This window comes from Eutrigla gurnardus (assembly GCF_963514095.1).
Source record: "Eutrigla gurnardus genome assembly, chromosome: 2".
NCBI lineage: Eukaryota > Metazoa > Chordata > Actinopteri > Perciformes > Triglidae > Eutrigla > Eutrigla gurnardus.
This window is the reverse complement of record NC_139916.1, coordinates 20,676,573-20,692,885: the sequence shown is the minus strand read 5'-3', so window position 1 is coordinate 20,692,885 and position 16,313 is coordinate 20,676,573. Positions and strand designations below refer to the sequence as shown.

General features: G+C 43.2%; 1 protein-coding gene across 4 annotated transcripts in view; it reads left to right on the top strand.

Annotated features, from left to right (window-relative positions):
- Positions 1–16,313, top strand: part of erc2 (ELKS/RAB6-interacting/CAST family member 2) — a 29,862-nt gene that overhangs the window by 466 nt on the left and 13,083 nt on the right. For 2 of the 4 annotated variants that reach the window (XM_084034013.1, XM_084034011.1), the window contains exons 2-8: positions 3,426–4,232; positions 10,005–10,028; positions 11,241–11,675; positions 11,914–11,988; positions 14,308–14,463; positions 15,299–15,466; positions 15,884–16,051. In XM_084034013.1, the coding sequence (XP_083890139.1) occupies positions 3,558–4,232; positions 10,005–10,028; positions 11,241–11,675; positions 11,914–11,988; positions 14,308–14,463; positions 15,299–15,466; positions 15,884–16,051 (1,701 nt within the window). In that variant the 5' untranslated portion in view covers positions 3,426–3,557. The remainder of the gene's footprint in view (positions 1–3,425; positions 4,233–10,004; positions 10,029–11,240; positions 11,676–11,913; positions 11,989–14,307; positions 14,464–15,298; positions 15,467–15,883; positions 16,052–16,313) is intronic. The other 2 variants (XM_084034014.1, XM_084034012.1) reach the window with 1 other exon arrangement.

Genomic DNA, 16,313 nt, shown 5'->3' with positions numbered 1-16,313 from the left:
TATGTCAATTGCTCGGTCGCGCTTCCTGTGCTGCATTCAATGGAGCCTAATTCAGCCTCGCACGGTTGTCGGCACATCCTGAAAATACATATTGGAACTGAAAACCGAGACCTGTGTGCAGTTAAGATAAATATGTGTCAAGGACGTGCCATGTTTCCCTGCATTTATTTATTTATATGTATTCACAAGCCATTTCTGAGTGAACGGGCCATATAGAGTCGCCTATTTAGGCTACATGTTCGACATACTATCAACCAATCGTTGACGTGAGTGGGAAGCGCGGGTTGGATTAATACTTGGTAGTAGAATACGTGATGAGCACCAGGCTGCATGTGTTGCACTTGCTCAAGTTGCACCGCACTGAACGGGCCGGCACTTCCTTTCACGCACAATTCCTCTATTATCAACCCATTGGAAAGGCTATTTATAGAGCAGCTGACCTCGAAAGCACGTTGTCACGGTCAAAGATCCCCTCCTGTTAGTCCCATTCAGTTTTGTTAAGAGGAGAGAACAAAATGCCTGCATGCTGGCTTTCAAAATGTCATGATCGCCTCTATAGAAAGCTGGTCTCCACGGACGCGCTCAGCATCGCCCGTGGTGAGATCTTTCCCGTATCCTCCCCGCCGTTAACGCACCACCGCTCTCTGAATGGCCAGTGATCATGTCTTCATGGCCTATAGTGGCATTTAATGTCCTGCTGACTGGAATTGCTCACTAATGTCTGAGTCGTGTGAGGATATAACGACGAGGAAAGTGACATCGAGGCCAAGAGTTTCAAAAAGCTGCGTGGAAAATAACTCAATAATGAGCGAAATGTATATTCTATGCAGCGTTTCTCTGTTTTTTTGTTTCTTTTTATATATTCTTAGTGAAGTTAACTGTAGAGTTGGGGTCGGTGAAGGATCACAATCAGCCTCCTCAGCAGGCATCCCTTGTGTTCTAGTATATTAATGTTTCTGCAATAATATGATACCCTCCTATTGCACTTTGGTATTCCCTCTGCCCGTCAAACTGATAAAAGTGCTGTGTGTGTGTGTGTGTGTGTGTGTGTGTGTGTGTGTGTGTGTGTGTGTGTGTGTGTGAGATGTCACACTGTACTTATACTGACACAATTAGTCGATTCATGCATTGGTTAATTGACAGACCATTGTGGTATTGCAGAATTTATGAAACGAAACAAAAAAGAAATCATTGATGTTGATGTTAGCTTCTTAAATGAGAGGAATTACTTTTTTTTATACTGCAAATCGAACATCGTTGTGTTTTGAAATGCTAGAGAAACTGCAAAAACAATGGTTATACACCATCTTTGAGCATTTTATGATTAAATCCAAGGGATCGTCTTTGATCAAACCAATACGGTATTGTCATATCACAGCAAATATCAGAGCCCCAGGCAATCTGTCAAATCTGTAACTGTAACACCATGTGATTAGAGTGAATGCTGAAACACCTCAACATACAATGCAAAAGCAAGTAAATATGTTACATTTTTTTAACGTATATATAGTGTTACTCATTTCTTTCAAGCAGTGTTTGTCAACAGCAATTTGTATAAGAGAGTTTTAAAGATAAGTACAGAGGAAACGACAACAGTGGTGACAGTAAGTCAACATATGGTCACAGAAAATAATCGTTAAAGAGAATAGATCCTGACAAACTGACTGAAAGATGCTTCGCAAGACGTTTAATTTGATGCCGCAGAATGAGTTGAATCATCTACACGAAACCAAATTAACGGCAATTATAAATCATTCTAAGATGTTTGTACTTTTTTCTGTTGCCCGTTGCCGAATGCTGGTTTTGTTCATAAAACATTTACCAGACTTCACAGACCTGCAGTGGCAAGCTGACCACTGTAGATAAGAGCTAATGTGTTTGTTGTTGCATACGTCTGCATATTGAAACTTTTGAATTTCATTTGCTAGTGTCTCTCTCGGGGACTTAAGAGGAAAAAAACAACCTGTTTTAGACAGTTTTTAGGCTACGAACACACAAAAATCTTAACACGCATTTAAACGAATTCTGTTTGATTTGTTCTGCCATTTAATATGAGTTTGTGTGGCCATCCACCCAGACACCTTTTCTTTTATATAACCAGCACAGATGACAGTGTCCTGTCTGACCTCCTCTGCCAGGCTGTAGTGATTGCCCCTGGCCAAGTGTTTCCACACAGATGATGCTTCAGCGAGTGCAAGCAAGCGTTCCTGTCAACCAAAGTCTCACTGGATTTCATACACCTGTTGACACATGCCTGTAAAAAAGCAAAAGAAAAGAATATTAAGTTAAAAAAAAAGTGTGATTGTTAGAAAGAATGCATGAAGCCTACAGGCTGTCATGTCACTTCGACACTGCTGCAACACACATCTGCATTTGGCCACGATATATTTTAAATTTAGGCTACTGTTATGTCAGACGACCAAAGTGCTTTATCTCCGTTAGCCCAGGCATAGTCACCATGGCAACTGTGCGTGAGCAGCAAGTGTCACCAGCAGAGAGAAAGTATTGTAGATCTTTTTTGTCCCACAGACTGTCCAGTATTAGTCATCACCAGACAGCCTGTGACATTTACAGTCTCTCTCAGCGGCTTTGTCTTTAACATTGGTGGTCAAACTGCTGTCTGTATTTAACCTCAAAAGTTATCTCCCAAAATGTGATAATGACACTGCAATTTTGTGTCGTCTCAAGCTTGAATGCATTCCAGACTGTGGTATATGTCGTGCTATATTGAGGCTTGAGGTGGCATGAAATGGCAGAACCATTATAATTACATTAGAAATGAAACCTTCCATATCCCTTTCTTACTGTGAATTGCATAACATTGGTGGTTATAACATCATTGGAAGTCCGGTGTCTATTTTAATTAGTACGTTTTATGTGTTTATGAGGCAATACAATGCAACAGAGGATGACTTTATGTCATAAGCCATGGGCCTGATTATGTTAGCTTTCTTTTATAATTTTTATTGCACTGAGTTGGGGATATTGTTGCATTGTTGGGTGCCACATATGGTGAATGCTGATGTACTCGAGTAGCACGACAGATGTAGTGCTTCTGTGTATTTTTGATATGTTATAATCTTACACTTTGGTCAAGCTTTCAATATGTCTTCTGGTATTTCAACCTGCAAGGAATATGAGAAGAGCTGATTAAGTAGTGAGCCAAAGTCTCAAATATCATACTTAGAAACTATTATCAGGCTGATACTTTTGTCGGGAATTGACTGCATTAGTAGCATTTATGAGATGCAGATAAATGTTGGCCTGTGGGAAATCCAGGATGATGCTTGGAATTCCCTGTGGGCCATTAGAAATAGGAGCCTGGTGAAATGTGACCGTATGCTGCTGCTAAAACTAACAGAAATATTTATTTCTTCATACAGGTGTTGGACAACTCACAGGTGATTCATCTCCTGTTTCCTCAGACCTGACTTTGAGGCGTTCCACCCGTTAAGGCATGAAATAAGTCACCCATGTGGGTTTCAGCGTGTCAGAAGATTGTTTCAGCGTGCCCCTGTTAAGGACCCTGTGGCGGCTACACCGCCGATTCACAGGACATGTACGGCAGTGCCAGAGCTGTAGGCCATATAGAGAGCAGCCCCGCACGGTCCCCGCGCCTGCCAAGGTCCCCCAGACTGGGCCATCGGAGGGCCAACAGCGGGGGCGGGGGTGGTGCGGGGGGAAAGACGCTCTCCATGGAGAACATCCAGTCACTCAATGCTGCCTATGCCACTTCAGGGCCCATGTACCTGAGCGACCACGAGGGCGTGGGCTCCACTGCCACCTACCCAAAGGGCACTATGACTGTGGGTCGTGCCACCAACCGGGCCATGTACGGGGGCCGCGTCACCGCCATGGGCAGCAGTCCCAACATCGCTTCAGTGGGGCTGCCCCACGGCGACCTTCTGTCTTACAGTGACCTGGGCTCCCTCTCCATGCTACACCACCACCACCACCACCAGGGGGTGCCCTCCGCACTGCTGAGGCAGGCGGTGCGGGGCAGTGGTGGGGAGCTGCTGGAGATGCAGGTCCAGCTCAGGGATATGCAGAGGGAGAATGACCTGCTGCGCCGGGAGCTTGATCTGAAGGACAGTAAGTTGGGATCGTCCACCAACAGCATCAAAAGCTTCTGGAGTCCCGAGCTGAAGAAAGAAAGGATAATGAGGAAAGAAGAGGCAGCTCGCACATCCATCCTTAAAGAGCAGATGAGAGTCACTCACGAGGAGAACCAGGTGAGACCGACCCTCTTAGCTGTTGTAATCCATTCATTACTGCAGTGAATTTCAGTTGGCTAGTCTGCTGTCTTTCTGTTGTCTTCTTCGATCTGCGCGACTCTAATTTCACCATTCTCTTTTCTGCAATCGACCGCTTTCAACCTAATCGTTCAACAGAATTATCGCAGTCAGTCGTGCTTTTTCAGCGCTTGTGGAAACCTTTCTGGAAAGAGTTCTTTGTGCACATAAATATTTAACACACACTCTCCTCGAATAGTACTCCGATACAGAGTCAAGGTCAGAGAGGCCATTTGATCCAAATACAAAACACTTTAATCTAGTTTTTGAAACACAAGTTCATATACTGAGCCTAGTGTGTAATCCATCGGTTTGACAGTGAAAACCTGTTCCTAGTCGTTTAACAGTTATGTGAAAAACACAATTATACACTGTCAACAGGTGAAATGTAAATATTGTATGCAATCAGGCCGCAGCGTTAATGTTAAGCTTATTATCAGATTGGAGAGTTGTGAGATGGCAAAAGGTTTTTTGTGCTGACTTCAGTGTGGGGGTGTAGTCATGGCCCAGTTAAATCAGTAACTGACAAGAGGAGGCACAAAGCCCAGAGACACATGCCAAGGATGCTTAAACACACACACACACACACACACACACACACACACACACACACACACACTCTCTCTCTCTTTCCATTTCAACTGTCTTTCCTTTACTTCCTCTGACTTTCTTCCTTTTTTCATCTGGCCTCCACTTTCTTCAAATACACGATTTTTGCTCACAAAATGTAGAAAATGATGAATGTGCAGTAAACTCTTACATTTAATCACCTAATTGCCCCACAGTGAAGTCACAAATGGGTTCTAACAACCCACCAACACAGAGGCTGGGTTTTGCCGTGAAGGCCACTCACGACTCAACAGTGTCACTGCAGCCTTCAAGGTCACAGCACGTTACCATTAGTGTGACCACTAAGTGAGACATTCCCTTTTTTGAAATAAATGGTTCGTGGCTTTCCTCATTTGACTGGAGGTTAAAGAGGCTGTAGTTCGACAGCTCGTCCCTGAAGCGGTGCCACAGGATGTCGAGCTCTCTGCCTCACAGTTTAACCTGCTGGTGATCCCTAGAGGGGCGCCAGAGGTACTCCCACACTTCTATGTCTTTTACTTTCTCATGAAAATGTATCGGCAGAGTGTTCAGGAGGAGAATATGCCTGTTCAAGCTAACCCAGCACTGACAGGGCCCAAGCCATTCATCATTTACTTTATTCCTTATGTTCAGTGCGATACTCAGTGTGAGTGCTGGTGTATATTTAGCTTGGCTTCATACACCGTAGGAGCTGAATGTGTCCAGCACCATGTGACGGCTGTACAGTGTGGGCTTTCCGGTATCCTCAACCTTGTAAATCAATGTTCGCTCTGACTCGGCATTGACTGATATTTAAGTCCCTCCTAATTGGGTTAATTAATGGAGAATGTTGGTTAATAAAAAGCAGATGTGCCTTGTTACTGTAATTGTTCTTTTCCATCTTGATTTCTGGGCTGTGAGACGCCCTTACGTAAGGCTTTACTTAACGGTGGGATGGTTTGAGAGGATGACTGAGGAGCAAATTGCCTCATTAATAATGGAGTCTACTCAGGCCAATCATTACATCTGTCTTATAACACCCTTTACAGGTGCCCCGGGCCTCTATTAGCCTGAGCAAATTGTGTGCATTATTTATTTTGTGAAAAATAAGATCTGGGAATGTTTCTTTTGATAATATCTTTAGAAAAGAGGAAAACCGTCCGTGCATTAGTTTATCTTTCATTTGTTTTGCAAATCCCAGACACTGAGTGAAGTACGGTAGCCCCAGTGGTCATGATTAGAGGTAGCGATTAGCCCGGGACATTCTTTTGAAGCACATTTTGAAGGTGCTATGTAACTGGCTCGGGCTTGCTACATTGTTGTGGATCAACACTGACTTAAATTCAGCAGAATGTTCCGTCGTGCTGAAGCTTGACGAGAGCTGCTGGAGGCACATGTGTGAGCTAGAGCGGACCACATCTGACTGAGTCATGACCACTGCTGCTCAGCCACACAGTCAGCCTTCATCAATCCCCAAAATGGCTGAGGAGGCTGAGCTTCCCATATCACATTGCTCTGTTCATGTCTGTGCATGGACACCGTGCCTCCAAGTCAAACATGACATTTAAAAAAAAAAAATATTTACTGTGAGCTGTCGATAGAAGCCTGAGCGTGTGATCAGGGTGGGCCTGTTGGGTTGGGAGTTAGTTACATTCGGAGCACATTATGATTAAATGTGCACACTTATACATGACTTGTGTATGTGGGTACCATACAGTTTGATTTATGCATGTGGACGGGGAAGTTAGGCTTCCTCCATTTGTCGTTGTGCCAGCTGGTAATGTGCGTTCTGTGTGGGAGAGATTTAGTCACAATTAGTCTTTTGAACATAAAGTTCATCATATACAGTATATGATGATGGAATAGGTGTGCAGCCCACACAGTATGTTGAGTAAATATTGGATATTGAATTGAGTGAATGGAAAGATTTAAGCTCACATAGCTGTGATCCATAGGACATATGCCAGAGCGTAACAGATGTTGTGGTGTCCTCTTACAGCTGATACGACATAGGTTACCATATAGATATTATATAGTTCCCACTTCTATAACACTGTTGGATTCTCAACGGAAAGTTTAAAAAATACATGCAGTGTCTATTTCTGTCTGGATGTGAATAGTGACATGGAAGCCATCCGGCTATTTACAACCACCAAGTTGAATATGAAACTTAATTTAACAATTATAGTTAGCTAGCCGAAAGGCACTGGGATTAGAGTCCTGTGAGAAGCCTATTTTTACACTTAGTTAATTTATTATTATTATTATTTTATTATTATTATTATTATTATTATTATTATTATTATTATTATTATTATTATTATTATTATTATTATTATTATTATTATTCACAGTTAGGTTCTGCAGAACAATCAATCTGAACTGCGATCCAGTATTAGTGTGGGCTGTTTAATTAAACGAGGAGAACTTTTATATGATGTAATAAACAAGAATATGAATAATATAGATTAAATGGTCTTCTGCACACTGGGTGAATGGTTATCCAAATACTGTAGAGAAAAGATGTTTCAGAATTTTCAGCGTTACTTAACTCCTGTTTGCTGTCCAATCTCCGATTTCTGCATTGGTGGTGCTGTCTGCCTTTCTTTCAGCTGAGTAAAGATGAATAAACGCCACGTCTGCTGGCATGGCCGTGGGTGTAATTGTATATTGTCAGCCATCACGACACAACAAGAGATTAGAAATGCAGTGAGCAGTAGGTTTCTCTGACTCAGCGCTTTGGAGCTGTCCATCTGTCAGATAGAAACCCCCACTCTCGTTTAACATAAACACACACACACAGACACACACACACACACACACATGCACTATATAGCACGTATATCTGCTCGTGCCTGCACCACCTGGTAAAAGACGTTCAGAATAATTTTATGTAGCGAGAGCTTTGAATTAATGTGTTAACAGTTTAGTTTACCACTTTGGTCCAAACTGAAATATCTCAACTACTGGACATGTAGTCTAGATATTCATGTTCCCCAGAGAATGAGGAGGATCCTCTGATATTCCATCCTACCCCACCATGAGTTTGCCTTTTATTATGGTTGTAGTGAGATATATTTTCAAACTGTTAGATGGATTGCATAAACGGATTGCTATCCTCTGAGACATTCATCATACTAAAAAGACTCCCAATGACTTTCATGATCCCCTGACTTTTCTACTAGCAGGCCAACATATTCACTGATGACATACAGTACTGTAGTCCTACATATCCGTGATAGATTGCCACAAAATTGTTTGTAAAGATGAATTTTAAGAATAATTGGATGGATTCTCATTTGGTAAAGGCGTTCATACTCCCCTTACGATCAATTAACTTTGATGATGCCTGACTTATTTGTATAGCCATTATGGATATCTGCATTCTATCAGTATGTTGGCAAAGCTCTGACAGAGTCTTTAAATTGAAGTTGGGGCAATTTCTTGTCTATTGTATCTCTCAGAAGGATTTTGTGTTTCTGCACAGATGGATTTATGACAGCCAGTTACCCCTGGCTGCTCCAAGTGTCACTTAGAGAGAGGAGACACTGTAGCTGAACATCTCTGCTTGACTCTGAAGACCTCTGGAAGCTCTTTTTCAGGATATGCAGTGAAAGAGAAGCCTTCTCTCGAGGCAGAATAACCACAACACCAATATCCGCTGAGTCATGACTGACTCATCGGAACTGGTGCAGTTTGCTGCCATAGGTGTCAGGAGGAAGGGCTGTCATTTTAAGCCAACATCACAGGGGCTGCTTCCTGTTTTCACCAGGATGGCAGGTTATTGATCAGGGTGGGGGGGGGGCAGTGTGAGATTAGAGAGAGAAGATGAGGGGAGGGAACAACAATTTTGATATTAATGGGATTTGATTTGTCATCAAGATCATCATCATCACAAAGAATACAAGAAATAGATTTAGACAGTGTACATATCAGGTTTAAATTATATTTCCAATGTCAACGTGTGACAGCATGTAAATGAATGAATCTCAGTGCAAAGCGGAGAATTTGGGATGTATTGGGTGGTTTCTGTTGATGGACCAAATGGCACTGACTCACATAAGGGAGTGTGACCAAAACTGTTGAAGATGGCAGCAGTCCTGAAGTCAGCAGCAAAATGTATCAGCTCCTTCTGCTAACACAAACATTGCCCCCCGATGGTTGGAAGAGCACATGCTTCAAAAGTTTCACATGCTTACAGCATCATGTACACTGTGGAGGGAGGGGGGGGGGGGGGGGGGGGGGGCACTGAAGCGTACTGTCCATGTGAGCCAGCAAGATGTGTTGGCGTGAGGAAAAACTTACTTAGTCATGTTTAAGATGAATGCATTGCTGTTCTCGCCGTGTTAATAGTGTGATAAATCAAAGCTGCAACTGATGACTATTTTAATTATGGATTTATCTGCCAATTTCTTTCCCTCGGTTTAATTGTTTGCTCGGTAAATGTCAGGGAATTGCCATCGCAATTTTTAAAGCCCAAGGTGACATTTTTAAATGTCTTGTTTGCCAGACCAACAATCCAAAACCAGAAGATAAATCAATTTAATATCACTTGTTCTGGTGTTGTTCTCTCAAACTTCATGTTTAAGAAGCTTATGAATCAGTTCGAACGTGTTCCATTGGGATTGTATCAAACAGAATATACACAACATTGGGCAGTGAGATATGATATAAAGATTGAAGTAGTAAAAAACACATTACTATCATATATATACACTTACACAACAGGAATATAAGCAAGGCATAATCCTAAAGCACAAGGCGGGCGGGGGGGGGGGGGGTGTTTATGACAGAATAAAACCATATCTAAGCAAGCTAGTATTAATATCATACTACTATTAATAATACTAACACCTAACATAAGTAAGTATCAGATTGGAACAATTAACAGGCATTTTAAACCATCTCTTTCCAGAAAGGTAATCTCAACAAGAAATCTTGTTTTTTCTGTAGGTATATTGTGAGTATTGTATTCTGCCTGAGGGCGGGAGGCTGATAAACAGACAGCTGGACAAACTGATGGGTGTGTCTCAGTCTAAATCTCTGGCTGCTTTGTGTTGATCATCCGTCTCTGTTGCATCATGCTCTGATGCTCAGTTTTTATCATGCATTTGTTTTTCTGTTCATTCTGCCCATGCTCTGCAGCTGCTGGATGCCAGGAGAACCAAGGTTTGTCCCTATGTTTGCACCGCGTGTTGTGTGCACAACATAGAGTCACCTGCAGTGTGGCGTGTATTTTCAGACACCTGGCAATCCCTTTGCACCATTACAACCTCCTCTCCTGTGAACCTCTGAAAGGAAGTGCATTTTTTCAGCTGTTCACTCTTTTGTCTCCTGTTCCTGTTAACCCTCATATGTCCCCCTATAAAACTAAAGTGTGCTTTGTTCAATTTTCAAATGTCCCCGGTGCTCCGTTTCCCCTGTAGTAGCACAAACCCTACATCCCCAGACTGCCTGTAAAGTGGTTTGATTTCACTGTAATAATCTGCTTCCTCTCCTCTAAATCCTGATCGGGCCATTTTCTGGACATGGATTGATCTCTCTGGAGATATCTGCTGGAAGAAAGTGTCAACAACAGGCAAGACCAAGCCTGAGTCAATCTGTGACAGAAACTTGGCCCTAACATTGTTCCCCTGAACCCAGATCCAACACACCCTTGCACACAAGGAAATATAGGAGGCCTAGTAGAGTTTTTGTTTGATTTACATTTTTTTTCTGGACACACAAATTCACAAACCAACACAAGCTTATTCAACACATTACTGTGCCGGCTCTACAGGTTCTGTTGCAGTGTCCATGTTCACCGACGGTAACAGCACATTCAAATAATCAGGAGCATACTGTCCTTTCCTACATGAGGCTCAATTAGGCCCCTTTTTCATTATATGCCCCTTCTGAGGTTTGAAGCACAGTTGTTTGTATCCTCTGACTGTCAGCAAAGACCTCTGCTGCGCTGTGGGGAAGCATCGGGGTGGTCTCCTGTTTTGATTAGCACCTAATTAACCCTCGTTAATTCTGCTCACATGTCTAAAAACAGAGCAGCCTCCACTAATAAATTATTAGGCTTTTATTTCATTTTATATATTTTTTAAAACACTGTGATTCCAATGGTATCCAGTCTGATTCTTGTTCCAGAATGAAGAAAAAAATCTTCCCCTCGCACATTTTTCATATTTTGCCTTAATAATTTGTTTACGGTCTATTTGCTTCTGAGGTTTGTAAATGACATGTTCCCCCAGTTTGACCTGCTCCAGCATTTTTCCACAGAACCGTGTGCAACAACGTTTCAGAAATGTGTTTACATGCTGTTACCCTCGTGTGAAGTGACTGCATTGTGCCTTATTCCTGAAACTAATTTCAATAATCAAGTCTCTCTTTCAGCATCTCCAGATGACCATCCAGGCTCTGCAGGACGAGCTGCGCACACAGAGAGACCTGAACCACCTGCTGCAGCAGGAGGGCGGCAACCGCTCCATGGCTGACCACTTCACCACCATCGAGCTGACGGAGGAAAACTTCCGTCGGCTGCAGGCTGAACACGACAGGCAGGCCAAGGAGCTCTTCTTGCTGAGAAAGACCCTCGAGGAGATGGAGCTGAGGATTGAGACCCAGAAACAGACACTGGGTGCCAGGGACGAGTCCATTAAGAAGCTGCTGGAGATGCTGCAGAGCAAAGGGCTGCCCCCAGGGCCGGGCAGGGTGTCTGAGGAGGAGGAGCAGGAGAGAGCGAGGCGTATTGCCGAGGCAGAGGCCCAGCTCGGACACCTGGAGGTCATTCTGGATCAAAAGGACAAGGAGAACATCCATCTGCGAGAGGTACTCTATGACTTATTCGTTTTTTGTCACTAGAGGGCAGTGCAGAGTCTCTCATAAGCATGCTCTATTCTACAGCTCATATTGTGAAACTTGATTCTGTAATGAATAAACTAAAATGCAGAGGGCACCAGTTGCATTAAAATGTGGAAACATACTTTATATGCATTTTTGGGGTATTTGAAGTCATATAATCTTCCTTTCAGTGCAAAAGATTCTGCTGTTTTATCTTTTCTAAAAGGAACTGCACAGAAGAAATCAGATGCATCAGGATCCAAGCAAAACCAAGGCCCTGCAGACCATCATAGAGATGAAGGTGAGAACCTGACACACAATATACTGCATGACTGTATCCATAGCAGCAGTCAGCACTGGGAAATAAGGATTTAAATAATATTCCTCAAAATAAGGCTTTATGGAGTAATTAATCCAGATACCAACTCATGGACAGTGTCTCTAAAAGACAGATGCTGTATTTGTTTGTGTTGGTGTCACTGACATTTACTGTATTGTATTATGTAAAGTGCTGCATGTCTAAACAGAGCTGCTTGTGTATTCTACCAAATCTATTGTTGTTATTGTGATCATCAGCAGCGGAGTCAATAGTAAACACACTGACACACCTCCCTATCTCTCTCTCACACAGAGACACTCAGACACACTGTGTATGTGCTCACAGAGCAGTTGTGTAAACATCAACAATCAATAGGAGCGGTGCAGCAGCTACTCATACCAAGCTGCATCACTGCAGCTCCCTCAAGCATTGATTAAATGCAGGGCTTCACTTCAAACTTTCACTGTTTTTTTGGAGATGCCAAATATGCAAAGCTGAATTATAGAAAAGTGTGGATCAAATCATGCACAAGGTATTTCTAAGCTTCTATTTGATGTTCAAATTGCATCTTAGATTTGCATAATGAACTTAAAAAAACGTTGTAACAAGGAGATACATCTGACTTTAAAGCTTCAGGGGAAAGCTAAGGAACATTTACATATTCATGCATTCATATTCAATAAGAAAACATTTTAAAAGACTGTGTTTTCAGAGACCACACCCATCACCATCAAATGTGACTGCCTTTAGCCTTCAGTGTAAATACATGACAGTATAATATAAATTATAACTACAATTCTTTTCTTTCAAACTGATGCAGCTGTAATATGCCAATATGCAACAAGCAAATATATATAAAAATGGCTGTTCAGATAGAACTTGTTCGCCTGGACTGTACAAGTGTAGACTCCACCAGCCTCACTGCAGAGGCCTGACATCACTTCCTTAAAATAAATCCTGACATCATTGCTGAGCTGACACAGCCCCTCTCACTCGGCCGGATTGGCACTGTGCAGGCCCCAGCCTTCCCCCGCCGTGGTCATGTGACATCTGTGCTCTGGGATCTTGTTGATTTGCATACTGAGCAAGGGAAGACCCGCCTCTACCTCCTCCTCCTCCTCCTCCTCCTCCTCCTCTGTGCAGGAAGACCCTGCATCTCTCCCTTCTCCTCTCTCCCTCTGCTGTGTTGATGCTGAAGCTGAAGCACGAATAATCCTCCCTCCCTGTCTCCTCTTCCTCCCTCCCGCCCTCTCCTCCTCACTCACCAGAGACAGTACACGGTATATAGCCTGCCTGCTGCTACCATGGAAACAGGTGTGGTTGTTTATGACAGCGAGAGGCCAGTATGCAGGGAGATAGATAGACTCACAGAGGCAGGGAAAGAGAGATAAAGAGCAAGATTTACTGACCAGGTTGTTGTAGCAGTGATTTCATGTGGATGGAATAAAATCTCCCTCCTTTGAAGGTACGGTGTCTTGTATCTATTGCAGCGATGTTAGCTCATTGATGTTCATCGCGGAACAGAGACTGAGGGGAGATGCAGCGGCGGTGCGAATTGCATGTTCATGTGCAGTGCGAAGTGCATTAAGCCCTCAGATCCTTCGCGGATAGTCTATCGCTCCTCATTACGACATATGTCCCACGTTCTCTGCAGCGGGCTGAGACTGACCCTGCTAGCGGCCACAAGTTCACAAGTTCAGAGTCACGGGGAGGAAAAAAAGCATAGACACAAAAAAGAGAGACAGGAAGGAACAAGGTTGCTCTATGCTCTGCTGGAGAGGGAGATGGACCATGGCTAATCTTAAAGACGTCGTATTATTTATTTAAAAAGCCGTGAAGCTAAAGCAGCACTCAACAGTCGCAGTCCAGAGACCGGATCCTGCATTGATCTGCAAGCAACTACGGCAAAAGCTACGGCTTGTTACTTTTCTTCCTCTCCCTCTGCACGTTTCTCTCCGGTTCTGGCTGATCTGTCCGTGCTGGATGTGTGCTCAATATTTCCCAATGGTGATTAATCCTCTGAGCGGCTGCGGAGAGCTGAGTAGAAAGCCTCTGACTTCACCGACAGATACTGCATTTGCTCTCAGCCACACCAGAGAGCTTCTTCCTTTATCTACGCTACATCTTTCTTTCTCACTCCCTCTGTCTTTTTAGTCTCTTTATCTTTGTTTTTTGTTTTTTGTCACTCTCTCTGTCTGTTCTGGACTCCGGTATCTAGCTCAGGCTTCGTTTGCAGCATGCAACTTGTGGACATGCCAGTCTGGATTTTGAGGTGTGTCTCCTCTGCATGTTTGTATGCAGGACACCAAAATTGCCTCTCTGGAGCGCAACATTCGAGATCTGGAGGATGAGATCCAAATGGTGAAGGCCAACGGCTTACTGAACACAGAGGACAGAGAAGAAGAGATCAAACAGATGGAGGTCTACAAGAACCACTCAAAGTTTATGAAGAGCAAGGTAGATACCATCTGCACTTATGCATGAGATACAGATCTGGTGAATGTATGAAAAACAAATGCCATCGAGTCGCCTGGGCACACAGATAGAGCTGTGCAGGGAGGGAGAATACTAAATTAAGCTGATGTGTCTCTGCTTTAGCATTTAGTGTCATCAGCAAAGTGTCCTGTTGGCAACTATCTGAGAGATGCTTCTTTTTTTTGTGTCAAGAATGCCAAAATAGAAAAATCAGCAAGCACAAGCTGTGGCATAATAATACACTTAACTTTTCTCCCTTAAAAACGTATAAAAGCTGGTTACTTTATTATTTCCTTTGCTAGTCTGCTGCAGACAGACATTTGGGATTTACATTATGTTCAAAGAGAGAAGTGCATGTCTTCCCAGAGTGATGGATTCAGGTTTTTTTAAACCAAATTTTGAGTTTCAACCAGTGTTTCTATCAGCGCTCGCTCCATGAAGACACAGCAATTTGTGTTTTAGTACTTAAAGCTGCCCTGTCACTGAAATCTGTGATTGTATCAAGATCTGCCTCTCTCTGTAGTTCACGTCTCTCCGGAGCGTTGACTCTGTGTTTACATACCACTCGACCAGGCGTAGACCAGCTCACAGTTTTGTTATTCTATTTTTAGACCTCGTTTCATCAATCATGAATAGAGATGATGTATAATATATGATGAATGCAGGGGAGTCGGTCCCAAATGCATTTTTAATGAGACAACACATTGATGAAAATAGTGCAAAAGCTGTGCTGAGCAGCTCACAGTTTGGTAAAACTCATTATCTCCGTCACACACACAAGTTCTCTGGTGTGAATGGTTGTTTGACATGTCTGCAGATTGACCAGCTGAAGCAGGAGTTGTCAAAGAAGGAGTCGGAGCTGCTGGCTCTGCAGACGAAACTAGAGACCCTCAACAATCAGAACTCCGACTGCAAACAGCATATCGAGGTGCTCAAAGAGTCTCTCACTGCCAAGGAGCAACGTGCTGCCATTCTGCAAACAGAGGTAACCGGAAAAAAAACTCAGAAACGTGTTTGTTACACATACAGTAAATCAACTTAACAATACACTGCCCCATGAACATTTTAGTAGTCCACGCCAAACTGAGCGAATAATAGGCTTGCCCCCGAGCCTGAGGCTTATTACGCCAAATCATATCCACACTTTATTCGCTGTGGGACTTCAAACTCAGTGTGACTCAGGGGCACCGCCGGAGAAGTTTTTGTGTTTTGTCACAGCACATCTAATAAACAGTGAAAACATCAAATGACTATACTGAGAAATAAATAAAGTGGTGCATTTTGCGATTCTTCGCGGAGAAGTTTTTACAGATCCGTCGACCTAAATCAGCTACATTGACATTTCTTTGGTCAAGAGCAGCCTCACTCACTAAAGTGTGTTTGTGGCTGTGGCGTGCTTCAGGTGGATGCTCTACGTCTACGTCTGGAAGAGAAAGAGTCATTCCTCAACAAGAAAACCAAGCAGCTGCAGGACTTAACGGAGGAGAAGGGCACTCTCGCCGGAGAAATCAGGGACATGAAGGACATGCTGGAGGTCAAAGAAAGGAAGATCAATGTCCTGCAGAAGAAGGTGAGAAGCAGAGTTGTAATAATAATAATAAGAGTTATGAATAATAATTGCATTATTTACTGGTTGCACCAAACTACGGTGAGGATCCATGTTGGTTTACTCCATTTGTAATTGGAAATGAACGCTGAGCGGAGCGAGTTGTTGTGTCAGACTCTCGTGTCCTGGACTAAACCAGCCGCTCTGTGAGAACACAAAGCAGAGTGGTTCCTCTATCCATTAAGAGTGAGAGAGTCTCTGTTGCTCTCAGGGGGGAAGTGTCCAT